This window comes from Anomaloglossus baeobatrachus, chromosome 6, assembly GCF_048569485.1.
Source record: "Anomaloglossus baeobatrachus isolate aAnoBae1 chromosome 6, aAnoBae1.hap1, whole genome shotgun sequence".
Classification (NCBI taxonomy): Eukaryota; Metazoa; Chordata; class Amphibia; order Anura; family Aromobatidae; genus Anomaloglossus; species Anomaloglossus baeobatrachus.
Window position 1 is genome coordinate 538,635,865 of NC_134358.1, and position 27,994 is coordinate 538,663,858.

General features: G+C 45.4%; 1 protein-coding gene across 2 annotated transcripts in view; it reads left to right on the forward strand.

The window, feature by feature from the left end:
* The window catches only part of CUBN (cubilin), a 299,203-nt gene that overhangs the window by 30,435 nt on the left and 240,774 nt on the right, over positions 1 to 27,994 (forward strand). For both annotated transcript variants that reach the window (XM_075315595.1, XM_075315596.1), the window contains exons 6-16: positions 1,338 to 1,441; positions 7,895 to 8,018; positions 12,926 to 13,094; positions 16,294 to 16,425; positions 16,508 to 16,603; positions 16,701 to 16,825; positions 20,118 to 20,304; positions 22,861 to 22,979; positions 24,727 to 24,961; positions 25,202 to 25,383; positions 25,542 to 25,704. In XM_075315595.1, the coding sequence (XP_075171710.1) occupies positions 1,338 to 1,441; positions 7,895 to 8,018; positions 12,926 to 13,094; positions 16,294 to 16,425; positions 16,508 to 16,603; positions 16,701 to 16,825; positions 20,118 to 20,304; positions 22,861 to 22,979; positions 24,727 to 24,961; positions 25,202 to 25,383; positions 25,542 to 25,704 (1,636 nt within the window). The remainder of the gene's footprint in view (positions 1 to 1,337; positions 1,442 to 7,894; positions 8,019 to 12,925; positions 13,095 to 16,293; positions 16,426 to 16,507; positions 16,604 to 16,700; positions 16,826 to 20,117; positions 20,305 to 22,860; positions 22,980 to 24,726; positions 24,962 to 25,201; positions 25,384 to 25,541; positions 25,705 to 27,994) is intronic.

Consider the following 27,994-nt stretch of genomic DNA (forward strand, 5'->3'; position numbering starts at 1 on the left):
CTTGTTGGTTTTCTAACATAGTGACAGTCAATGATGTCATACATTGAATAATCTGAGTGGTAAACTCCAAGGATCATTTCTGGGGCCAATGATATTTAAATTATATAGAACATCAATAGCGATGTATCTGCAGATATCACCAAGTTATATAAAATAAGTGTATACAATAATACCATGACTTATGAGTTTAATTTCTCCTAATTCAATCTGCTTTTATACCAAATTAAATTTCCCCATTCAAATTAATTTAAATTCTATTAATCCGTTCCAGACCTTGTTATAGCCCCCCCATCCTGGTATATGGCCCCCCATCCTGGTACTATATATATGATCTCTCAACCTGGTACATGGCCCCCATCCTAGTATATATGATATCCCATCCTGGTACATGGCCCTCATCCTGGTTCTGTATATATGATCAATCAACCTGGGACATAGCCCACATCCAGGTACATGACCCACATCCTGGTATATATGATTCCCCATCTTGGTACATGGCCTCCATTCAGGTACATGGCTCTCCCATTCTAGTACATGGCCCCCCCAACCTGGTACATATGATCACCCATCCTGGTATATGGCCCCCCATCCTGGTAAATATGATCCCCATCCTGGTACATGGCCCCACATCGTGGAACATGGTCCATCCCCCATCCCAGTGCATGGCCCCCCATCCTGGTAGATGGCCCCCTATCCTGGTATATGGCCCCCCATCCTGGTAAATATGATCCCCATCCTGGTACATGGCCCCACATCGTGGAACATGGTCCATCCCCCATCCCAGTGCATGGCCCACCATCCTGGTAGATGGCCCCCCATCCTGGTAAATATGATCCCCATCCTGGTATATGGCCCCCCATCCTGGTAAATATGATCCCCATCCTGGTACATGGCCCCACATCGTGGAACATGGTCCATCCCCCATCCCAGTGCATGGCCCCCCATCCTGGTAGATGGCTCACATCACGCTTCACACTTACAAAAAACTATTATACTCACTCTCCCTCCAATCCCCCAGAGTGCGGCGTCCTCATCTCATGCAGTCAGCTGATCAGCGTGGGAGAGAGATCATTGAGGATCCAAGTTGTGATATGTCCGCCGATCTCTAAAAAATAATGAAGCAGGAGCACTCGGCCCAGCGCTGCCCTCCTTTGATGCTGAAGATGAGTTTACAGATTTCTTATGAGTCTGCTTCAAATCCTCGTCTTTATTTCTTTAAGTGTAAACAGTATACAGACTCCAGACCATCTCCTAATTTCTAATTGAAGTTTATTTGGCAAAGAAAAGCTCAGAAAGTTCTGACCTATATAGTCTTTTATTGTTTCTTCATTTTGTAGGGTCCTACATGTGCAGAAGATGTCAATGAATGTCAGCTCTATGGCGGGACAGCGCTGGCTTGTCAGAATGGAGCGTTATGTGAGAACACACCGGGAAGTTACAGGTAAGTCCTTCTCTACAAAAAAAGTGACTAATCTCACCATGCTTCAATATTTTCACCTCTCAGGGTACCTCCCTTATTAAGATGGTATGGTCCTGGCGACTCAGCGAATCTCTGCTTCTTAACACGTTATATACTTCTGGCATACAAACTTTCATAACTAGTTTTATTACGGATCACTCTTCCAATGATACAGCGCTTACAATCAAATGGTAAGCCCTCAACAGATTGAATAAAGGAGTCCAAGCCATTAAAACCGCTCTCCAGACTGTTAACAATATAGAAATAATTCATAATCAATTACTTTCCACTATGACCCTTAGGGGTACTTTGCACGTTGCAACATCGCTACTGCGATATCGTCGGGGTCAAATCGAAAGTGACGCACATCTGGCGCCGGTAACGACGTCGCAACGTGTAAAGCCTAGATGCACCGATAAACGATCGTAAAAGCATCGAAAATCGGTGATCTGTGTAGCGTCGGTCATTTTCATAATGTCGCACCAATAGGAGATACGATGTTGTTCCTCGTTCCTGCGGCAGCGCACATCGCTGTGTATGAAGCCGCAGGAGCGAGGAACATCTCCTTACCTGCGTCCACCAGCTATGCGGAAGGATGGAGGTGGGCGGGATCTTTACAAATGTGTGTTTCATCCGCCTTTAGAGAGGTTCCTTTCTGGATGATCCTGGGATCTAATGTGCTTGTTGACAGCCTCCTTTTGAGCCTGAACTTTTCTATTTCTGCCCTAAATGACCGCTTCTGGATCTGGTAAGACCGTTCCCTTTTGTTTGGGGATTTAATATTGTGGTGCTCAGGTCCAGGTGGTACTTTATATACTTCCAGGTACCCCTGTACTTCCCCCTTGTAGGCCGTTTAGGGGGTTTCTGTATGTGTACTATAGGGGGCTCTGGAACTCACCCCAGCTAGACATACGGTGGTGACTTTGATTGGGTCCGCTATTGTGCCCTATTTTCACCCCAGCTAGACATACGGTGGTGACTTTGACTGGGTCCGCTATTGTGCCCTATTTTCACCCCAGCTAGACATACGGTGGTGACTTTGATTGGGTCCGCTATTGTGCCCTATTTTCACCCCAGCTAGACATACGGTGGTGACTTTGACTGGGTCTGCTATTGTGCCCTATTTTCACCCCAGCTAGACATACGGTGGTGACTTTGATTGGGTCCGCTATTGTGCCCTATTTTCACCCCAGCTAGACATACGGTGGTGACTTTGATTGGGTCCGCTATTGTGCCCTATTTTCACCCCAGCTAGACATACGGTGGTGACTTTGATTGGGTCCGCTATTGTGCCCTATTTTCACCCCAGCTAGACATACGGTGGTGACTTTGATTGGGTCTGTTGTTGAGCCCTATTTCAAGCTTTGGCATCATTGTTTCTGGTGACCAAGCTTCCACGTGTTTACTCTCACGTTTTTATTACAGTGAACACGCTTTCACTTTTTATCATCTGTCAATTAAAAGTTGCGTTTTAGGTTTCTTTTTTTCTTTTTTCTATGAGGCTCTGTATTTGATCCAGCTATCTACTACTGTGAATATTTTTGGATTTTCTTGGAATTCTTCTAATTCTATATCTGAATTAGCTTGCAAAAAAAAATTCACTGTTAAGACACCTTCTTCAGGGTACCATGACAGTGATTTCACACCAGAGGAATTTGATGGACCCCCATCTTTGGAATAATTGTTTGCAGAGATAGCCACAATTTAGAATATGGAAGGTATGATTGATATGATGAATCACAGGCTGAAATTACCATAACTACTACCAAATGGTTCCACTGGGAATCCTTTCTGTCCTTCTCAACTTTCCAAAATATTTTGAGACAACTCCTACTAGACAATTTATTTGCATCTAATTTCGCTTTTACTTCCATAATTTTCCACTTTTCATAATCTCTACAATCTTTCTGACATAACCGCTGGTGGGGGTCTTTTATCCCACAGTAATATACGTGCTAGGCCAATCCTCATGGTCCCTGGAGGATATGGATCCTAACTTTTTTTCTTTCCACTTTTTCCTTCTTTTGCATTTCTTATCTGTGATAACTATTTGCAAGTTAATTGCGTCATGTTTTAAATGCTGTGATATTTATCACAATCAGCTACTTATTGGAATTCTTGTATGCTACTTTTTCTTGTTTTCTTTATCGTTCCTATGGGAGACCCAGACAATGGGTGTATAGCTTCTGCCTCCGGAGGACACACAAAGTACTACACTCAAAAGTGTAGCTCCTCCCTCTGAGCTTATACACCCCCTGGAGAACCAGATCTAGCCAGTTTATCGCTTTGTGTTCAGGAGGTCATATATCCACACATGCACAGGATAGAATTCTCTTCCAGCCCGCCAAACAGATTTTTTCTGTCAACTCCCCCCTGCTCCAAGGCCGCCGCCTTCTCTCAGGCCGTGGCATCCTTGCAGGCCAATGGAGTAATTGTACCGGTTCCCGCCCGGGAACGGTTCAGAGGTTTCTACTCAAATCTCTTCCTAGTCCCCAAAAAGGACTAGCATGTTCAGGTGCGGCATTTTCGCATGGAGTCTCTGCGATCAGTCATTGCCTCAATGACCCAAGGGGATTTCCTGGCATCCATCGACATCAGAGATGCCTATCTGCATGTGCCAATTGCAGTGTCACACCAGCGTTGGCTACGTTTTGCAATCAGAGAGGAACATTTCCAATTCGTGGCTCTCCCCTTCGGGTTGGCCACAGCTCCTCGGGTATTCACCAAGGTCATGGCAGCAGTGATTGCGGTCCTGCACCTACAGGGGTTGACAGTGATCCCTTACCTGGACGACCTTCTAGTCAAGGCTTCATCCAGCGTGGACTGTCAGCGGAGTGTCTCGCTCACTCTCGCCACTCTAGCCCAATTCGGGTGGCTTGTCAATCTTCCCAAATCCACTCTGACTCCGACCCAGAGTCTCATGTACCTAGGGATGCAGTTCGAGACACTGCCGGCACTTGTGAAGTTGCCCTTAGTCAAACAGCAGTCCCTCCAACTGGCGGTGCGCTCTCTGCTAAGGCCCCGCCGTTATTCCCTCAGGCGCCTGATGCAGGTGCTGGGTCAGATGGTGGCGTCAATGGAGGCTGTTCCCTTTGCCTAGTTCCATCTGCGTCCCCTGCAGCTGGACATTCTCCGCTGCTGGGACAAGCGGCCTTCCTCCTTGCACAGGTTAGTGGCTCTGTCGCCACAGACCAGGAGCTCTCTTCAGTAGTGGCTTCGGCCCCTCTCTCTGTCCCAGGGGAGCTCCTTTCTGGCCCCGTCCTGGGTGATCCTCACCACGGATGCCAGTCTATCCGGCTGGGGAGCGGTATGTCTCCACCACCGAGCGCAGGGCACTTGGACTCCGTCCGAGTCAGCCCTTTCGATCAATGTGCTGGAAACCAGAGCCGTGCTTCTGGCTCTCCTAGCTTTTCACCATCTGCTGGCGGGCAGGCACATCCGAGTCCAGTCAGACAACGCGACAGCGGTTGCCTACATCAATCACCAAGGCGGGACACGCAGCCACCTGGCAATGTTGGAGGTACAACGCATCCTTCAATGGGCGGAGGACTCCAAGTCCACCATATCCGCAGTCCACATCCCAGGCGTGGAAAACTGGGAGGCAGATTATCTCAGCCGTCAAACCGTGGACAGTGGCGAGTGGTCCCTGCACCCGGCAGTTTTTCAGTCAATCTGCCGCAAATGGGGCACTCCGGACGTGGACCTAATGACATCCCGTCACAACAACAAGGTTCCTGTTTACGTGGCTCGCTCCCACGATCCTCAGGCCTTTGCCGCGGACGCTCTGGTTCAAGACTGGTCCCAGTTTCGTCTGTCCTACGTGTTTCCCCCTCTAGCTCTCTTGCCCAGAGTCCTGCGCAAGATCAGAATGGAGGGCCGTCGAGTCATGCTCATTGCTCCAGACTGGCCCAGGCGAGCTTGGTACCCAGACCTGCTCCATCTGTCCGTAGAGGTGCCGTTGCATCTTCCGGACCGTCCAGACCTTCTCTCACAAGGTCCGTTTTTCCGCCTGAATTCTGCGGCTCTTAGATTGACGGCGTGGCTCTTGAGTCCTGGATCTTGACGGCTTCTGGTATCCCTCCTGAAGTCATCTCCACTATGACTCGGTCCCGTAAGTCTTCCTCCGCCAAGATCTATCACAGGACTTGGAAAATTTTCCTGTCCTGGTGTCGCTCTTCCGGCCATCCTCCTTGGCCATTTTCCTTGCCGACCCTTCTGTCCTTTCTACAGTCCGGTCTGCAGCTGGGACTGTCCCTCAACTCTCTCAAGGGACAAGTTTCAGCTCTGTCAGTGTTGTTCCAGCGGCGTCTCGCCCGGCTGGCTCAGGTCCGCACCTTCATGCAAGGCGCGTCTCACATCATTCTGCCTTACCGGCGGCCCTTGGATCCCTGGGACCTCAATTTGGTTCTCACGGTTTTGCAGAAACCCCCCTTTGAGCCTCTTAGGGAGGTTTCTTTGTTTCGTCTTTCACAAAAAGTGGTCTTTCTAGTGGCCATAACTTCCCTCAGGAGAGTCTCCGATTTGGCTGCGCTCTCTTCGGAGTCACCTTTTTTGGTTTTTCATCAAGACAAGGTGGTTCTCCGTCCGACTCCGGACTTTCTACCTAAGGTGGTCTCTCCTTTCCACCTTAACCAGGACATTACCCTACCTTCCTTTTGTCCTGCTGCTGTTCATCGCTTTGAAAAAGTGTTGCATACTCTGGATCTGGTGCGTGCTCTCCGGATCTATGTGTCTCGCACCGCTGCTCTTAGGTGGCGCAAGGGCCTCTCTGCTTCTAAGCCGACCTTAGCCCGTTGGATTAGGTCGACCATTTCGGACGCCTACCAGTGTTCTCAGGTGCCTCCCCCGCCGGGGATCAAGGCACACTCGACCAGAGCTGTCGGTGCCTCTTGGGCTTTCAGGCACCAGGCTACGGCTCAACAAGTCTGTCAGGCTGCCACTTGGACTAGCCTGCATACCTTTTCAAAGCACTACCAAGTGCATGCTCATGCTTCGGCAGATGCGAACTTGGGCAGACGCATCCTTCAGGCGGCTGTCGCCCATTTGTGAAGTTAGGCTCCGCCTACTTCTTAGTTTTTCTGTTTATTTCCCACCCATGGACTGCTTTGAGACGTCCCATTGTCTGGGTCTCCCATAGGAACGATAAAGAAAAAGAGAATTTTGTTTACTTTCCGTAAATTCTTTTTCTTATAGTTCCATATTGGGAGACCCAGCTCCCTCCCTGTTGCCTGTTGGCACTTTCTTGTTCCGCGTGTTATCACCGGCTGTTGTTGTTGACAGAGTCTCCGGTTGTTCCGGTTCTTGCTCTGTTTTTACTTGTGGGTGGCTATTCTCCTTCAGCTTTTGCACTAAACTGGCTAGATCTGGTTCTCCAGGGGGTGTATAAGCTCAGAGGGAGGAGCTACACTTTTGAGTGTAGTACTTTGTGTGTCCTCCGGAGGCAGAAGCTAAACACCCATTGTCTGGGTCTCCCAATACGGAACTATAAGAAAAAGAATTTACGGTAAGTAAACAAAATTCTCTTTTTTGTAATTCTTGTAATTGATATGTTAGAATTTATTATATGTTAATTTCTTAAATGGAACCTGTCAGGTGCAATATGCACCAAGAACGACGAGCAGTTCTGGGTGCATATTTCTAATCCCTGCCTAACCATTCCTGCATCTAGTAGCATAGATAAAGAGATCTTTAGAAAAAGTATTTATAAAGATCTTTTATCATATGCTAATGAGTGCAGGGACTAGTTGCAAGGGGGTTAATTCCCTTGGCTAGTCGGCCCCCTTAGCATGTAAACACGCCCCTGTGGGCATGTTAACATGCTAATGATCTGCAGCGTCAGAGGTATGGTCGATCTCACCACTCTCTGCTGTCATCGCTGAATTTCGGCTCAGAAATCTCGCATGATCAGAAGTCCCGGACTTCCGGTCATGCGCACTATGAAGCCGGGTGTGCGCGTCCCGGCTTCAAACTGGTGTAGTGCGCATGACCGGAAGTCCGATGACATTCTGATCATGCACACTGAGCCTAAAACCAAAGGTGGCAACAGAGGTGAGCCTGACCATGCCTCTGACGCTGCACATTCATTAGCATGTTAGCATGCCCCTGTGGGGGTACTAATGTGCTAAGGGGGCCAACTAGCCAAGGGAACTAATGCCCTTGAAAATAGTCTCTGGCCTCTTTAGCATATTATAAAGAATCTTTAGAAATACTTTTTATAAAGATCCCTTCATCTATGCTACTAGATACAGGGACGGTTAGGCAGGGATTAGTAATATGCACCCAGAACTGCTTGTGGTTCTGGCTGTATATTGGACCTGACAGGTTCCCTTTAATTAGAAAACCAAAAAACTTTGAATTGGAAAGTGACTAATGTCATATCGATCTCTCTTATATTTGCCATTTACCTGCCTATATGTATGTCTTATTGTGAAACAGCTGCTCCTGTACTCCGGAGTGGTATGGTCCGCAGTGTACCTCCAAGTATGACGACTGTAAGGCAGGGTCTGCAGAACTCTGCGGACATGGAAAATGTATAGATCTGGACAGAATACAAGGTCAGGTAAGTGGTTGACAATAGGCCAACCTGTATAATTTGGCAAATGGATAAAACTGAAGAAACTTAAGATGTAGTAAGAATAACGTGACATATGGCAAATTCCCTATGGTTCACAGCAAGAGTAAAGCTGGCTATATACTGTATATGGCAACTCATTTGGGCCCCTACACCCCCTGTACACAAACACTTGGCTCAGCCGAGTTATGCATTTTCAATATGGGCATCACCCTTGAAAACAAATTTTAACTTCCCAATTCTTATGTTCCCTGACATAATCTTTTAAGAGATCTTCAAGATATTCTGATACTCAACAATGTGGTCTGCCAGTCCCACAAAGTTGGGGGCCTCATCCAACTTTCAGCTAATGTATATAAGGGCCTTAAACCTGTGAGTCGATATTTTTCTTTCACACACATCAAAGCCTGAGAGCTCTGCTTTCCCTGCCCACTAATACAGTCGGAGAGAAAGCCTTCGAGTCCTTCTTCTTCCAGCTTGTCTGCATCATGGATCCCGTTGACTCTTTAAGGAAGCTTCCAAATTCTGCTTTCCCTGTCTGCATATAAAGAAAACCTGTTGCGACATCGCATCCGAAATATCGTCGGGGTCACGTCGTTAGTGACGCACATCCGGCGCCGGTAACAACATCGCAACGTATAAATCCTAGATGCGCCAATAAACGATCGCAAAAGCGGCGAAAATCGGTGATCTGTGTAGCATCGGTCATTTTCATAATGTCGGGTCGACCGCAGGTATGATGTTGTTTGTCGTTCCTGCAGCTCCACACATCGCTGTGTGTAAACCCGCAGGAGCGACAAACATCTCCTTACCTGCGTCCCGACGGTAATGCGGAAGGGAGAAGGTGGGCGGGATGATATGTCCCGCTCATCTCCGCCACTCCGCTTCTATTGGCCGGCAGCTTAGTGACGTCACAGTGACGTTGCTCTGACACCGAACGCACCTCCCCCTTGAAGGAGGGGTTGCTCGGTAGTCACAGCGACGTCGCCGAGCAGGTATGTGTGTGTGACGCTGCTGTAGCGATAATGTTCGCTACGGCAGCAATCACCACATATTGCATGTGTGATGGGGGTGGGCACTATCATGCTCAGCATCGCTAGCCGATGCTAGCGATGTTGCAACGTGCAAAGTACCCCTTAGTCCTGCTTTCCATGTCCATACATGGAAAAAGCAAGTGATTCCTTCCCCAGGTTGCTGATGGAGAAAGCTGCCTTGACTGAACACTCATAAGATAAGTCTTTAAATTCCTCCGCCCAACCATCCGGAAATCCCACGAGTTATACTTCCCTGCTTCTACTCATGCTCACGGGTGTGAGTGAGAGTGTACCCATTGGGCCGCAGCACTGGCTCAACCTTCTCTTACATGAAATAATTTTTAAATAAGAGAATCCTGTGTGTCCCACTATCCCCATAGAGAAAGCCTGTGAGTCCTGCTTCACCCTCCCTCTCTTAGAGAAAGCCTGTGAGTCCTGCTTCCTCCGCCCACTCATAGAGAAAGCCTGTGAGTCCTGCTCCTTCTCCCACTCATAGAGAAATCCTGTGAGTCCTGCTTCCCCCGCCCACTCATAGAGAAAGCTTGTGATTCCTGCTTCCCCCTCTCACTTATACAGAAAGCCTGTGAGTCCTGCTTCTCCCTCCCATTCATAGAGAAAGCCTGTGAGTCCTGCTTCTCCCTCCCATTCATAGAGAAAGCCTGTGAGTCCTGCTTCCTCCACCCTCTCATAGAGAAAGCCTGTGAGTCCTGCTTCCCCCTCCCACTCATAGAGAAAGCCTGTGAGTCCTGCTTCTCCCTCCCATTCATAGAGAAAGCCTGTGAGTCCTGCTTCCTCCACCCTCTCATAGAGAAAGCCTGTGAGTCCTACTTCCCCCTCCCACTCATAGAGAAAGCCTGTGAGTCCTGCTTCTCCCTCCCATTCATAGAGAAAGCCTGTGAGTCCTGCTTCCTCCACCCTCTCATAGAGGAAGCCTGTGAGCCCTGCTTCCTACGCCCACTCATAGAGAAAGCCTGTGAGTCCTGCTTCTCCCTCCCATTCATAGAGAAAGCCTGTGAGTCCTGCTTCTCCCTCCCATTCATAGAGAAAGCCTGTGAGTCCTGCTTCCTCCACCCTCTCATAGAGAAAGCCTGTGAGTCCTGCTTCCCCCTCCCACTCATAGAGAAAGCCTGTGAGTCCTGCTTCTCCCTCCCATTCATAGAGAAAGCCTGTGAGTCCTGCTTCCTCCACCCTCTCATAGAGAAAGCCTGTGAGTCCTGCTTCCCCCTCCCACTCATAGAGAAAGCCTGTGAGTCCTGCTTCTCCCTCCCATTCATAGAGAAAGCCTGTGAGTCCTGCTTCCTCCACCCTCTCATAGAGAAAGCCTGTGAGTCCTGCTTCCCCCTCCCACTCATAGAGAAAGCCTGTGAGTCCTGCTTCTCCCTCCCATTCATAGAGAAAGCCTGTGAGTCCTGCTTCCTCCACCCTCTCATAGAGAAAGCCTGTGAGCCCTGCTTCCTCCACCCTCTCATAGAGGAAGCCTGTGAGCCCTGCTTCCTCCACCCTCTCATAGAGGAAGCCTGTGAGTCCTGCTTCCTCCACCCTCTCATAGAGGAAGCCTGTGAGTCCTGCTTCCTCCACCCTCTCATAGAGGAAGCCTGTGAGTCCTGCTTCCTCCGCCCACTCATAGAGAAAGCCTGTGAGTCCTGCTTCTCCCTCCCATTCATATAGAAAACCTGTGAGTCCTGCTTGCTCCACCCACTTATGGAGAAAGCCTGTGAGTCCTCCATGATGCAAAAGGAAGGCTTATGAGTTCTGCCTTGACCGTCCATGCATAAGATAAGCTTTTGAGAAACCTGTGAGTTCTGTTTTCCTCTTGTATTCAGAAGAGAGAATCCTGTCAATGGATCTTTTTCCTGGCAGCATTTAAGTTTTCTTTTTGTTATGTTTTTTCAAATACTGAATTAAACCATAGAAAACAATACGTTTCCTTCGATCCTAACTGATACCCAGACAGGGGATCTCACAGAGACACCATTAAGTGATAGACTTACTTACTCATTTACTATTGCAGTAAATAAAAGTTAGTTTTTTATGGTTTTCTTTTATAAACCCATATATATATATATATATATATATATATATATATATAGTCATATGAAAAAGTTTGGGCACCCCTATTAATGTTAACCTTTTTTCTTTATAACAATTTGGGTTTTTGCAGCAGCTATTTCAGTGTCATATATCTAATAACTGATGGACTGAGTAATATTTCTGGATTGAAATGAGGTTTATTGTACTAACAGAAAATGTGCAATCCGCATTTAAGCAAAATTTGACTGTTGCAAAAGTATGGGCACCTCAACATAAAAGGGACATTAATATTTTGTAGATCCTCCTTTTGCAAAAATCACAGCCTCTAGTCGCTTCCTGTAGCTTTTAATGAGTTCCTGGATCCTGGATGAAGGTAGATTTGACCATTCCTGTTTACAAAACAATTCCAGTTCAGTTAAGTTTGATGGTCGCCGAGCATGGACAGCCGCTTCAAATCATCCCACAGATGTTCAATGATATTCAGGTCTGGGGACTGGGATGGCAATTCCAGAACATTGTAATTGTTCCTCTGCATGAATGCCTGAGTAGATTTGGAGCGGTGTTTTGGATCATTGTCTTGCTGAAATATCCATCCCCTGCGTAGCTTCAACTTCGTCACTGATTCTTGCACATTATTGTCAAGAATATGCTGATACTGAGTTGAATCCATGCGACCCTCAACTTTAACAAGATTTCTGGTGCTGGCATTGGCCACACAGCCCCAAAGCATGATGGAACCTCCACCAAATTTTACTGTGGGTAGCAAGTGCTTTTCTTGGAATGCCGTGTTTTTTTGCCTCCATGCATAACGCCTTTTTGTATGACCAAACAACTCAATCTTTGTTTCATCAGTCCACAGGACCTTCTTCCAAAATGTAACTGGTTTGTCCAAATGTGCTTTTGCATACCTCATGCGACTCTGTTTGTGGCGTGCTTGCAGAAACGGCTTCTTTCGCATCACTCTCCCATACAGCTTCTCACATTGACACCATCTGCAGCAAGATGAAGCTGCAGGTCTTTGGAGGTGGTCTGTGGATTGTCCTTGACTGTTCTCACCATTCTTCTTCTCTGCCTTTCTGATATTTTTCTTGGCCTGCCACTTCTGGGCTTAACAAGAACTGTACCTGTGTTCTTCCATTTCCTTACTATGTTCCTCACAGTTTAAATCTCTGAGACAACTTTTTGTATCCTTCCCCTGAACAACTATGTTTGTTTTCAGATCATTTGAGAGTTGTTTTGAGGAGCCCATGATGCCACTCTTCATAGGAGATTCAAATAGGAGAACAACTTGCAAGTGGCCACCTTAAATACCTTTTCTCATGATTGGATACACATGCCGATGAAGTTGAAAGCTCAATGAGGTTACAAAACCAATTTAGTGCTTTAGTAAGTCAGTAAAAAGTAGTTATGAGTGTTCAAATCAAGAAATTGCTAAGGGTGCCCATACTTTTGCACCGGTCAAATTTTGTTTAAATGCGTATTGCACATTTTCTGTTAGTACAATAAACCTCATTTCAATCCAGAAATATTACTCAGTCCATCAGTTATTAGATATATGAAACTGAAATAGCTGCTGCAAAAACCCAAATTGTTATAAAGAAAAAAAGTTAACATTAATAGGGGTGCCCAAACTTTTTCATATGACTGTATATATATATATATATATATATATATATATAAACATTTTTAAAGCACATAATATATGTATAAATGTATGTATGTATGTATATATATATATATATATATATATATATATATATACAGTATTTCGGAAAAATTAGAATTCACAGTGATATATTTTGTTTCTAACCTTTTCTATTGACCTTGCAGCCCAGATACAGCTGTGTATGTGACGCAGGGTGGACAGCACCGAGCGGAGCATCTTCATGTACGAAAGACATTGATGAATGTTCTCTGCTCAATCCTCCCTGCTCCCAGAATCCTTTGGTGCAGTGTGTCAACACTATTGGTTCTTTTGCATGTGGACTTTGCCCAGCAGGTATTGCCATACATCTTAATTGAAAAAAAACCTAAAAAACTGTGAATACTACAAACTTCTTGTACATACATATCTGACTTCAAATTTTTACTAGTTAGCTGTGTTTTTTTTTCATGTGTTTTTGCCGCTTTTTTTGGTACGGTTTATTGCCAAATCTGCATGTCTTTCCTTTTCCCAGCAAAGTCTATGAGAATTCAGAAATGCTCTGCGCATGTTGCTTCTTTTTTCCTTGCAGTTTTGGGTGCAGAAAAAAAGAAACAGCATGTCAATTCTTTGTGCGCTTTGTCCTGTGATTTTTAGCCCTTTCAGCCATTGAAGAAACTAAAAAAAAACCTCATGGCACAAAAACGCACCAAAAAAGCACAAAGAAACGCATGCATTTCTCGGGCACAAGATGTGTTTTTTTCAGCTACAAGGTGCAGGTTTTAGGTGCAGAAATTATCTGCAGCGTGTGCACATACTCTAAGGCGGGCTTTGCACGTTGCGACATCGCAAGCCGATGCTGCGATGTCGCACACGATAGTCCCCGCCCCCGTCGCAGATATGATATCTTGTGATAGCTGGCGTAGCGAAAATTATTGCTACGCCAGCTTCACACGCACTCACCTGCCCTGCGACCGTCCCTCTGGCCGGCGACCCACCTCCTTCCTAAGGGAGCGGGTCGTGCGGTGTGATAGCGACGTCACACGGCAGGAGGCCAATAGCGGCGGAGGGGCGGAGATGAGCAGGATGTAAACATCCCGCCCACCTTCTTCCTTCCGCATAGCCGCCGGCGGCAGGTAAGGAGATGTTCCTCGCTCCTGCGGCTTCACACACAGCGATGTGTGCTGCCACAGGAACGAGGAACAACATCATACCTGTCGCGGCAGCATAATTATGAAAAAGTCGGAGCCTGCAGCGACGATACGATAACGACGCTTTTGCGCTCGTTAATCGTATCATCTAGGATTTACACACAACGATGTCGAAAGTGACGCCGGATGTGCATCACTTTCGATTTGACCCCGCCGACATTGCACGTGCGATGTTGCAACGTGCAAAGCCGCCCTAAGAGTCCATACTGCTGTCTGATGATAACTGTCATACTTGCCTGGTATGACAAGCATGGCGGGAGCATTTTTATTATTATTATTATTATTATTTATTTATTTATTTATAGAGCACCATTGATTCCATGGTGCTGTACATGAAAAGGGGGTTACATACAGAATACATATACAAGTTTCAATAGACAGACTAGTGCAGAGGGAAGAGGACCCTGCCCTTGCGGGCTTACATTTTAAAGGATTTTGGGGAGGAGACAGTCAGTGGGGTGGAGGTTGGGCGGCAGCTCCGCACGGAGCATTCATATTTATTTGCATCTGACTTGCAAAAAAAACACAACAAAGTGGGCACCGTGGCCATATAACAGCGGGGGACCCTAGAGCTAGTGAGAGGGGTAGGTGGGACACCTCCTGTCCCCATCTGCAGCTGTCTCTACTCTCCTCGCCAGTCCCTATACAGTCTCCGCAACTGTCGCCAAACAGGAACCTGAGACCCTGAGCAGACCCTATAGATACCATGGCTAGTGAGGGGCAGGTGAGGTTCACAAAACCCATTGCTGCACTAACAAGACACAAGGTAAGCTAAGAGAAACAGGGAGGAATAGCAACAAAAAAGGATAAAGCCTGAGTACAGGAAAACTCCACAGCAGAACCTTCCTCCATGGCAGCCAGAGAACAATGAGTTTGTGTCTTCAGCAAGGATTGCTGGGAAACACCTCTTCTTAAACCTGAAATTGCATGTCAACAAAGCAACTGCAGCTGAAATATTTAGCTAGGAACTGCAGGAAAAGCTGCTAGCAGCAAAACTGACATTAATGAAACAACATTTAAATTTAGTGAGCCAGATGGAGATGAGAAGCTCCAGTCCTAAAGCTGTGATTAGTCTCCAAAAACAGGGAAATGACAGTGACAATAATGTGCAATCAATGTAGCAGAGTTGAGTTTGCTTTTGTGGTACAGAGTATTGGAATTGGCATGATGTAGCAGAATTGATCTTGCAGTCGTGTAGCAAAGCTGCTATAGCAAAGTAACAGAGCTGAATAGTGGCAGGAAACCAACTACCTGAATACTCATGTGGCACCCTGCTGCCTGAACTAGGTTAATTGGCGAAGTCACAGATATGCATCAGGTTGCCATGATAACCTGACATGAAGGAGACGAGGTAGGAATGGCAGAGGTGAGGAGGCAGCGCAGCACCCAGCGCTGGAGCCTACAATAGGTAAGTAGCAGCACTTCTCTTTTCATTTATTGTCTTCCCAGAGGATACTCATCCATCATACATGAATGGCTATTATGCTTGCACTGTATTAGTGGGTCCACTAGACTGAGGGTACTGTTCACTTGCCTGGGGGAGCGAACCGGACCGGCTGCCGAGTAAGCAGCCGGCAAAGGGCAGCCCCAGGGGATCTGTGGTACCCCAGCAGCTGGCTCCACGGACACAGTACAGTCTATCGTAGTAACAACAGTAACAGGCAGAGTAGTGGATCTTTCTGAGATGGATAAATAGATGAATGGATATGGCAGCAGCGACCAGCGAGTATTCTTGACGGGTATCTTGGAAGCTGGTCGGCGTGGATGGTAGCGGCAGCAGCAGATTAGCACTGAAATATAAACAAATGTGAGCAGCAGCACTCAGCACACTGTCAGCAACAGCACATTGGGACCTGAGAACTAACAATGTAACTAACTTGTTGCCCAGGCACCTCCCAGAAGAAATAGGTACCTTAAGTACCTGCAACCTCTCAGCTGATTTGAGAGGCACTTCCGGGTGAGGGTACGCTGGCCTTTTAAGAAAAAGGGTGTGGCCGCATGCGCACCCTTTGGGCAGAACCAGGAAGCCTGTGAGGTGTACACAGGATCTGGGAGTCAACAGCATGGACCGGGGACAGGGCATCCACTGCGGCATGTCCGGGCAGGTGAGGGAACTGATGTCCCTTCCGGGGGAAGGGGAGCAGGATAGCACGGGGATACCAGTATGGGCATTACAATTACTCTAGCAAACTTGTTTTCAGGAAGAATATTTTGGCCCCAGGTGCCATTTTCTACGATTTTTTTTGGCACTTTCAATAACGATGGTAATATTTCCTGTGCACTAGTTTGCTCAATTAATCTATGTATTAGTCTATGTGCCCTGATTGTGCTCTGACCCCCTGTAGGTTGGCAGGGGAATGGATACAGTTGTCAGGATATTGATGAGTGTCAGACAGATAATGGTGGCTGTTCTTTGGCTCCGCTGGTAAAATGTATGAACACTATGGGCTCCTATCACTGTGGCTCCTGTCCTCCAGGTATGTTACTTATTTTATCACAAATTATTTATTTTGCTTTATGATATTTTGCATTGAGAAAGTATCATTATAACCCGACCAGGCTATGAAGGCGATGGGCGGACCTGCAATCAAGTGGACGCCTGTTCTGTCAGTAATGGCGGCTGCCACCCATTGGCTTCTTGTGCCCCCAGAAATGGTAAGATCATATATTTCATTATTTATGAAAACTTCATTGGTTTTAGAGCAAAAAATCCATCCCTCACTAATTTGTACTACTTTTTGTGTTCTCTCAGAGGGTACCCTACCAATCTGTGTCTGTCCGCCTGGGTACACTGGAAACGGGCATGGGGAATATGGATGTCTGCTGATCAGTGACATTTGTCTGAAGGACAATCCTTGTGTAAATGGAGTGTGCAAGGTGAGGTATTATATCATATCTGTCATCTCCAATTACTGGAATGACAATTCAGAGAATATGGACAAAATGTGAAAAATGGAGCTGTACTAGACACGGATCAAGCTCCAGCCATAGAAATATTGTGTAGATAAGGGACATCATTATGACAATAGTGCACTTTAGCCCCCATTTATTGGTGTACAGGGATCACCGTAGATCCACGTGCTGCTTATCAGATGGGTATTCACTGTCTGTGCAATATCTGACTCCTGAAGAAATGTCATATCAATGTGTGTACAAAGAAAGGTGCCGTCCACCTATCACCATCAACTCATATATATAACATAGCAGTGCACATGAAAAAGAAAAAAAAAATAAATATAAAAATATATATATATATATATATATATAAATATATATATATATATATATATATATGCCAAAATTATGTACTAAATAAAAAAAACTGGGTCAAACTGACATAAAAACAGACTTAAGGTGGTGTTACACGCTACGATATATCTAACGATATATTGCCGGGGTCATGGATTCCGTGACGCACATCCGGCATCATTAGCGACGTCGTTGCGTGTGACACCAACGAGCGACCGTTAACGATGGAAAATACTCACCAAATCGTCCATCTTTGACACGTCGTTCATTTTCAAAAAATCGTTGATTGTTGAGGACGCAGGTTGTTCGTAGTTCCTGCGGCAGCACACATCGCTACGTGTGACACCCCGGGAACGACGAACTTACCTGCGGCCGCCGGCAATGAGGAAGGAGGTGGGTGGGATTTTACAGCCGCTCATCTCTGCCCCTCCGCTTCTATTGGGCGTCCGCTTACTGACGTCGCTGTGATGCCACACGAACCGCCCCCTTAGAAAGGAGGCGGTTCGCCGGACACAGCGACGTCGCTAGGCAGGTAAGTCCGTGTGACGGCTCCGAACGATATTGTGCGCCACGGGCAGCGATTTGCCCATGACGTACAAACGACGGGGCGGGTACGCTCGCTAGCGATATTGCTGCGTGTGACGGGGCCTTTAGGAATATGGGAAGACAGTAAACTTCAGTTTAGCAGTTAGTGTCAGGCTGCTGCTGGTAAAGCAAATAAAATCATAGGATGAATCAAAAGCGGCAATGATGCTCATAGTTACACCAGTTTATAGATTACTAGTCACACACATGTGAGCGAAATACACTCCTGCTATGCCATTGGAACTCCAAATTAGTAAAATTTGTTTTACAAGCGCTTGAGAAATCATTGCAGCACAAGTGCTTTGTGGTGTACTGAAAGTTTATGCTTTATTACATCATATCACCAGTTTATATAGTACCCCAGACAAAGAAATAACTCTTCAGAACTATGCACCAATAAGAGTCTCAGGGGTGTGTGTGGAATGTGAAACTTCCCCGCCCATCAGTGTTAACTGAACCCTAAGACATCATTCAGTTGTAAGACAAGATGGTTTCTATAAGATCAAAATATACTGTATGCTCTCAAGTTTATATAGTATCCCAAACAAAGAAATAACTCTTCAGAACTATGCACCAATAAGAGCCGCAGGGTTGTGTGTAGAAATGGGAAATGTCCCCACCCATCAGTGTTTGCTGAGCCCTATGACATCATTCACATAAGACAAGATGGTTTCTATAAGATCAAAATATACTGTATGCTCTCAAGTTTATATAGTATCCCAAACAAAGAAATAACTCTTCAGAACTATGCACCAATAAGAGCCGCAGGGTTGTGTGTAGAAGTGGGAAATGTCCCCACCCATCAGTGTTAGCTGTGCCCTATGACATCATTCACATAAGACAAGATGGTTTCTATAAGATCAAAACGGATTGTATTCTCTCACATGCACATGGAATAGTGCGTACAGTTTGGGGACCTTTTGCTCAAGAATGACAAAATAGGCCTAGAGCAATTCATATGTGGGCAACTTAAGCAATAAATGGAATGGGTGAGCTAAAAAGATAACAAAATTAGAGCAAAAAAGATCTCACTATTTATACACAGGACTGTAGCTATGACAAGTAGTGATTGAGTGTGCTCGCCACTGATTGTTACTGAATCGAGCATTGGAGTTTTCCATTGACTGCCATTATAATGTACCCTGATGCTCAATCAAGTGACGAGCAGTGGCGAGCACGCTCGCTCATCACTAATGGTAAGAAATAAAGCTACTACTTCTATAGGAACGGTTTCTATATAAAATCAACTTAGAAATAAATTCTTTACTGTAAGAGCAATTAGACCTGGATTCTTTATTGCAGATTAATGCTGTTATGTTAAATTCACTAAAGGGGGCTTTACACGCTACGACATCGCTCAAGTGATCTCGTTGGGGTAACGGAATTTGTGACGCACATCCGGTCGCTTTAGCTTTGTTGCGTGTGACACCTATGAGTGATTTTGCATCGTCGCAAAAACGTGCAAAATCGCTAATCGGTGACATGGGGGTTCATTCTTAAAAATGCAGCAGTAACGAAGTTGTTCCTCATTCCTGCGGCAGCACACATCGCTCCGTGTGACACCGCAGGAACGAGGAAGCTCTCCTTACCTGCCTCCCGGCCGCAATGCGGAAGGAAGAAGGTGGGTGGGATGTTACGTCCCGCTCATCTCCGCCCCTCCGCTTCTATTGGGCGGCAGTTTAGTGACGCTGCTGTGACGTCGCTGGGACGCTGAACGAACCGCCCCCTTAGAAAGGAGGCAGTTCGCCGGTCACAGCAACGTCGCAGGTAAGGTAAGTAGTGTGACGGGTCCGGGCGATGTTGTGCGACACGGGCAGAGATTTGCCCGTGTCGCACAACCGATGGGGGCTGGTACGCACGCTGGCAATATCGATAGCTATATCGCAGTGTGTAAAGCGTCCTTTAGAGTTCAAAAGGGGCCTGGATGCCCATCTGTCATGCAGTGTTCTGCTCCATACTCACTAGGTGTCATGACAACTTCTCCCCCTGTTCATACTGCAGAGTCTGACACGCCACCTGGTGCTTTTAAGTTGCTTAGTCAGAGCCGGGTGTCGGCCAGTGTTGGTGATCGGTCTCGTAGGAGCCTGTGAATTGCTGCTGGGGTCATAGGTTGCTGACGTCCTATCACAGCCGCCTCTGCCCTTTATATGGTGGTGGAATCTGTTCCTCTATGCCGACTATAGCTCTAGCGGTCTTTGTGCGTTGAGATCCAGCTTTTGGTGAACTGCTGAGTGTTACTTGGTGTGCTGTGGAAATATCCGTGTTATTTGTTTATTTCCTCCCTGTACTTAATGTTAAAACTATAGCAGTTAAAACTATTTTTTAACTCTTTCAGCCCGGCATCTCAAGCTACATTTGTGAGTGTCATTCAGGGTGGTCTGGTGACAACTGTACAGAAAACATTAACGAGTGCGCCAGTAACCCATGTCGGAACGGAGGCATCTGTACGGATGGGACCGGCGGCTACACGTGTAACTGCACCAGCGGATGGACAGGATTTCACTGCGAAACCCAAACACAAGGTGCGCAGCTGCCCGGTGCTACTATTTTATGTATTTGTTATTCTTGGTTCTACTTGCTTGTTTATGAAGATGTTTTGGGTTGTTTTGTTTCCTTTTATTTGCATTTCAGTAGGTTTTTTTTGCTTGCCATCAGGTCTTCTCTCATTTCTTTTTACAAGAATAGTGTTACATTAGATGTGGAAAATAAATTGAACCTACAGTATAGACCAAAAGTTTGGACACCTTCTCATTCAAAGAGTTTTCTTTATTTTCAGGACTCTGAAAATTGTAGATTCACATTGAAGACATCAAAACTATGAATTAAGACATGTGGAATGAAATACTTAAAAAAGTGTGAAACAACTGATATATGTCTTATATTCTAGGTTTGTCAAAGTAGCCATCTTTTGCTTTGATTACTGCTTTGCACACTCTTGGCATTCTCTTGATGAGCTTCAAGAGGTAGTCAGTGGAAATGGTCTTCCAACAGTTTTGAAGGAGATCCCAGAGATGCTTAGCACTTGTTGGCCCTTTTGCCTTCACTCTGCGGTCCAGCTCACCCCAAATTATCTCAATTGGGTTCAGGTCTGGTGACTGTGGAGGCCAGGTCATCTGGTGTAGCACCGCATCACTCTCCTTCTTAGTCAAATAGCCCTTACACAGCCTGGAGGTGTGTTTGGAGGTCATTGTCCTGTTGAAAAATAAATGATGGTCCAACTAAACGCAAACCGGATGGAATAGCATGCGGCTGCAAGATGCTGTGGCAGCCATGCTGGTTCAGTATACCTTCAATTTTGAATAAATCCTCAACAGTGTCACCAGCAAAGAACCCCCACACCATCACACCTCCTCCTCCATGCTTTACGGTGGGAACCAGCCATGTAGAGTCCATCCGTTCACCTTTTCTACAAAGACACGGTGGTTGGATCCAAAGATCTCAAACTTGGACTCATCAGACCTAAGCACAGATTTCCACAGGTCTAATGTCCATTCCTTGTGTTCTTTACCCAAACAAGTCTCTTCTGCTTGTTGCCTGTCCTTAGCAGTGGTTTCCAGCAGCTATTTTACCATGAAGGCTGCTGCACAAAGTCTCCTCTTAACAGTTGTTCTACAGATGAGAAGGTGTGTCGAAACTTTTAGTGACGTTGTTGTGTGTGACACCAACGAGCGACCGTTAACGATGGAAAATACTGACCAAATCGTCCATCCTTGACACGTCGTTCATTTTCAAAAAATCGTTGATTGTTGAGGACGCAGGTTGTTCGTCTTTCCCGTGGCAGCACACATCGCTACGTGTGACACCTCAGGAACGACGAACTTCAGCTTACCTGCGGCCGCCGGCAATGAGGAAGAAAGGAGGTGGGCGGGATATTCCGCCCGCTCATCTCCGCCCCTCCGCTTCTATTGGGCGTCCGCTTAATGATGCCGCACGAACCGCCTCCTTAGAAAGGAGGCGGTTTGCCGGACACAGCGACGTCGCTAGGCAGGTAAGTCCGTGTGACGGCTCCGAACGATATTGTACGCCACGGGCAGTGATTTGCCCTTGACACACAAACGACGGGGGCGGCTACGCTCGCTAGCGATATCGCTGCGTGTGACGGGGCCTTTAGTTTTGCAACACACAGGGTATAGCGGGGAAACAATACAACAGAGTGTCCTAGGTTTAGGGAGAGGGGAGCTGGGTCACCTCCTAATACTCACCTGAGGTTGATCCCTGCACTCCTTAACACCCATGTGCCGATCACGTGCCTATGCCCTTGCTGGCCCTGAACTCACCCTGACTAGTGATGGGCAGCAAGATCCTATTCTCAACACTGCAATAAGACAACACAAGGTAGGCAAGACAAACAGATGAGAAAGACACAACAATGAGTTCTCCAAGGTTTTTTCAGCAGGAGCTTTGCAGCTGCAACTGTAACAACACCACAGCTCTGCAGAGACAAGCTAGGATTTCAGCTATAGCCAACATAGGGAAGAGTGAGGAGTGGCTGCTTATAGCAGAAGGCAGTGGCTGCAGCTGAAGTTACAACTACCTGTGAGATCACTGCAGGATAGAAAGGAACCTTAACCCCTTCAGTTCTGGATGGAATTAAATACGCACCAAGTCAGGTTAAATGATGAAGTGATCAACAATCGACAATGTGCTGTGACCTTCTGAACCCAGATCCCCCCCCCCTGAAATCACTTGTGACAAGCTGTACTGTGATGTCATAACCAGACTACAGTTTTTGCTTGTCGTCTATTACACTGGACACACAAAGGTGTGCATGGAAGCTGTAGACACAAAACAATTAAAATTTATATATATATATAGATCACTTTATCTTCTTATTTGCAAAGTATGAGTTTTTGTTCTCTTTAATGTATTGCATTGATGGTAGGAGGAAAAAATGTGTTTGCATGATTGTCAATCATTACAAATATGAATTGACTTTAAATATCAGCACCATATCCAATTGTATATAGTATATAATGTGTATATTATTTATGGTGTATATGCAGTATTATGTGAATTGTGTGGTTTATAGTTTGGTTATTATTATATTAAGCTGTGATTACTTGTGTATTTCTTTTTAGCTTGTGGAGGTGTTTTAACTGGTTTGAATGGGACATTGAGTTATCCTAGCAATCCCGGCAATGCATCTTATGAAGAGAATATAAGCTGCTCGTGGGTCATAAAAACTGAAATCAACAAGGTGAGGACCCATTACACATATAGCAATTATATTTCCTAATATTTTCAGTAGAAAGAAACTGTCAAATGTTTCTGTTTACAAACACCAAACCAAATTACCCAACACTTTCTCCATATTGGTAGCCACAGTACAAACATGAAAGCCTTTGCATGCACTCTTGATATATTTTATTTTTATCCCTTGAATTAAAAAAAGAAAATTGTGTACACAACTCCCATGCGGACCTATGTGTCTTAAAGGGTTCCCTTTCAATTTTACTTTCCTTCCCTGGGATGTCACAAGGAGATTTTTGCAGACATCGTCAACTGTCATGGCAGTATCCGTGGAAACTATGGATTCTTGCACTCTGCCCGCTAACTTCTCTGATGTCTGTGATCAGTGCAGGGAGACGCAGGCGTCAACCCACAGACATAGGCACGCTAGCGAGAGTTAAACCCTGCTGTGCTGTTTGTTAATCTCTTTTGATCACATGCTGTGAAGAAACCACTCAAATTCCCTCCCCTCCTATATATGCTGGCTGGATTATTTCATTAATACCAGCTATAGCTTATCTATACTAGTCTGGTGAGGTTTTGTAATCCAGACTACTGGTGGTTGTTGTTCATTATTTCTGTGAGCAGTTGTAGTGTTTACCCTTGTTGTCCTTTTGTTGCTACCTTCCTGCTCTTTTTCTTCTTAATCTCTTACTGTTTATTCCTGTGAGTTTGCAGTGTGTCTGAGTTTTGGTTTTCCCCTGTCTATCTTAGTCTGTGTTCCCATCACACGCTTGCCCCTTCCTTCCCTGGAGGTGGGGGGAGGAACAGATTAGATCTGCTCAGGAAAATAGTAAGGTTACGGGACTCCGGCGTCTCCACCTTCAGGAGTAATCCGGAGATCAGGGATATCCAAGGGTCCCCTAGCAGAGGGACAGTATAGGAGCCCTCTGTCCCTTGACATCATGCTGTCACATCGCAACACTGGGTAAGTTTCCACCACTGCTCCGGATATCAGACATTGGCTGCGGCATTGACATCATCGTAACTGCATGGCGGACAATCAGTGAGCTCAGGAGCCCTGAGGGGATGCTCGGTCCAGACTTTCAGAGAAACTGACCTCTCTGATTGGCTGATGCCCTATAAAAAACTACAGCCAGGGTAGTAACTTAGTTGAAAAAAACACCAATCCCTTTAAGGGTTACAAATTACAAAGATCCTGTGTGTAGTGTGATCCTTCATTTGTTGCTGCATTCGGTAACCTCTTCTAGTTAATGTACAGCTAGTAGAAGGGGGGGTGGAGTGGGGGTAGATGGAGTCAATCAAAAAATACATGGCTGAAGGCTCAGATGACACACAGATTTTCTTGTAGTCTGCAAATATGGAGACATACTGTATAACTCTGTATAGGAGCTGTATACTCTCATATTAAGTAACGCTCAGTAAGGAGCAAAGAATATGATCTGCAATGTATCAGATATATAAAAATCAAAATCTTATCATATTAGGTGCATTATAATATCATGATAGTTAGTAAATAAGTACCCAAGTCAATCACCGAAGACGCACATCCCGACGTGCGTTTCGCACATTTGCTTCCTGGGTGGGGCAACACATTTATTTTTGGTATTGCATGTACAATTATTAGTCGCACTTGTTCAAAAACTATAAAGTCCTATCACTTGTAGTTTTATGAGAAGTTGAAATGCTCACTGGTTTTACTAGTGATAGGATGTAAATTACAAGAATTTTGATTCCTGTATTTGTTTTCATAGGTTCTGCGCATTACAGTCCCATATTTCAGCTTGGAGATGAGCCAGAGATGCAGTTTTGACTTCCTTGAAATTCACGATGGAGAAACAATATCAGACCGTATGCTGGGAAAGTTCTGCGGAAACACCATTCCTGAAGAACTATTTAGCTCCCATAATGCATTATATCTCTGGCTCAAATCAGATCACAAATTCAATAATGGAGGATTTCGGATTAACTGGGAATCCCGGGATCCAGGTGAGAACTTTTGTTCTGTTGTTCTCTCGATCCTTTGAAACGCAACTGTAAACTGCGCAGTAATTACGTTAGCTAGTCTTCAATTCCCCTGCAGCGCCTCCATAGGGGAGATGAAATATTACACAATTTGTGTGCATTTTTAACCATTTCTAGCACATTACAATTTTACATTATGCTCATTTAGTCAGGTTCTTTTATGGTCCCTATGCCTCTATGATTATTTTTTTGCTTTCTGTTTAGTGTGTGGAGGTCAAATCTCAGAACCTTATGGATCCATATATTCCCCTGGTTATCCTGGCAATTATCCTCCTAATCGAGACTGTTACTGGACAATTTCTGTTGACCCTGGTCTTTTCATCACCTTTGCTTTTGGCTTACTAAGTCTGGAGCGGCATGACAGCTGCCAGAATGATTTCCTGGAGGTATGTACACCTATATACTCTTCAGTGTATTGCTTTATGTGCTCTTAGCTTCATTAGCAAACAGTTTTTACATACAAACACATTTTAATCTTCATTTTGTACACGTTGTCATCTCATCACACTTTGTCACTATACTGTGTAATTATTTTTCTTCTTAGATTAAAGATGGTCTGTTGTCTCACGACCCCGTCATTGGGAAATTTTGTAACACAAGTTCTCCAGCTCCTCTCCAGACATCGGGTCCATATGCCTGGGTTCACTTTCATTCTGACAGTACAATAACGGACAAAGGATTTCATATCACCTACATAACTTCTTCATGTGAGTAAGAGTAACACAAGTCAAGGAGCCTAAAAGTTCCATGTATGTTCAAACTGCAATCATTTTAAAAATGATGTTGTTTTACCCCCCAAAAATGAGTCTATGGCACTGGCCACTAGATATCTCCGTTCTTCTTCACTGCATGTCGGTAAATGTAATCTGTCTATAGCAGCAGAGGCACTGAGACAGATTATAGGAAGTGCAGGCGAGTCTTTGTGTCTCTACAGGAAGTAGGGGTGGGTCTTGGTCTCTCTACAGGAAGTGGGAGTGGGTCTTGGTCTCTCTACAGGAAATGGGGGTGGGTCTTGGTCTCTCTACAGGACGTGGGGATGGGTTTTTGTCTCTCTACAGGAAGTGGGGGTGGGTTTTCATCTCTCTACAAGAAGTGTGGACGAGTTGTTTTCTCTCTACAGAAAGTACGGGTGAGTCATTGTCTCTCTTCAGAAAGTGTGGACCAGTCTTTGTCTCTGTACAGGAAGTTGGGGTGGGTTTTTGTCTTTCTACAGGAAGTGGGAACGGAGCTTTGTCTCTCTACAGGAAATGGGAGGGGGTCTTTGTCTCTCTACAGGAAGTGGGAGTGGGTCTCTCCCTACATAAAGTGGGGGTGGGTCTTTGTCTCTCTACAGGAAGTTCGAGTGGGTCTCTGTCTCTCTACAGAAAGTGGGGATGGGTCTTTGTTTCTCTGCAGGAAGTGGGGTTGGGTCTTTGTCTTTACACGAAGAAGCCCTAGGCGAAACGGCCGTCAGGGTAATCATCCCTCCATCCACTTTCCGTTGGTATTCGGCAGTCTGGTATCAGTACCTTTCCTGACTGCATGTGTATCTGGTATTTGGACTTTCTCCTTGTCTTTTGTGACTGGCATTTTTTCCTTCCATATTTAAGCAAGCACTATTTTTTCTAAGACAAATAGCTATATATTGTTGTATTGGGATTTCACTGCCCTCTTGTGTACACCTCCCTTATAGGCATTCTTATTTTTCTTATATGGGCAAGTGATTTTATGAATTCCATCTTAATAATAAAAATGCTTTTGTCTGGAAAAGCCATATTGGCAATATTTATTTTTCTATATGCTTGTTGATATTATATATTCTTTATGGGAAAGTGCTAGCACTATCTACTGGTTTACAAACCACTGCTTGGTTTTCATATTCCCTTCTTTGGTACTGTACAAAAATGTATTCCATTGTGGATGTGCAAAAATTCTCTCTTAGGGGTTTTTGTTTTCCTGCTTTTAGCATGTTATATGTATTGAGAAACTACAATTTTTTGTGAATATTTTGTGGCTTACTGAGATATACACATATGTGAATTCAAGTGGTTCTTGGAGGGATTGTTCTGTGGCAAAAATCCCCCCTTTTTTCTTATATTCCTCTTATAAAATGTCTTTTTTAAAAAAATACTTCTAATAAAATAATTCTGTTTTTTAAAAAATTTTCGCTATATACTCTGGTTTTTTCATTGGTATCTTCCAACTCTAGAGTTAGCATTGTTGTGATTGGGCCAATAATTCGGTATCTCTCTACAGGAAGTTCGAGTGGGTCTCTGTCTCTCTACAGAAAGTGGGGATGGGTCTTTGTTTCTCTGCAGGAAGTGGGGTTGGGTCTTTGTCTTTACAAGAAGCAGGGTTGGGTCTTTGTCTCTACAGAAAGAGGAGGCGGATCTTTGTTTCTCTCCTGGAGGTGGAGGCAGGTCTTTGTCTGTCTACAGGAAGTGGGGATAGGTCTTTGTCTCTCTACAAGAAGTGGGGGTCTTGTTCTCTCTACAGGAAGTGGTGGTCTCCTTGTCTCTTTACCGGATGTGGAGGCAGGTCTCTCTACAGGAAGTGGGAGTCGGTCTTTGTCTCTGTACAGGAACTCAAGGCGAGTCTTCGTCTCTCTACAGGAAGTTGGGTTGGGTCTTGTTCTCTCTACAGGAAGTGGGTGGGTGTCCTTGTCTCTCTAAAGTAAGTCCAGTCAGGTCTTTATCTCTCCACAGAAAATGGGGTTGAGTCTTTATCTCTTATCAAGAAGTGGAGGCAGGTCTTTGTTTCTCTATTGGTGGTAAAGGTTGGTTTTTGTCTCTGTATACAAAGTGGGGGTGGGTCATTGTCTTTCTTTGAGAAGTATGGATGAGCCTTCTCTCTACAGGAAGTAAAGGTGGGTCTTTATCTTTCTACACTAAATTGGGGTGGGTTTTAATTTCTCGACAAGAAGTGGGGGCAGGTCTTTGTCTCTCTACAGTTAGTGGAGTTGGGTCTTTGCCTCTACAGGAAGTGGAGGTTGGTCTTAGATATGTATTCATCAGTGGA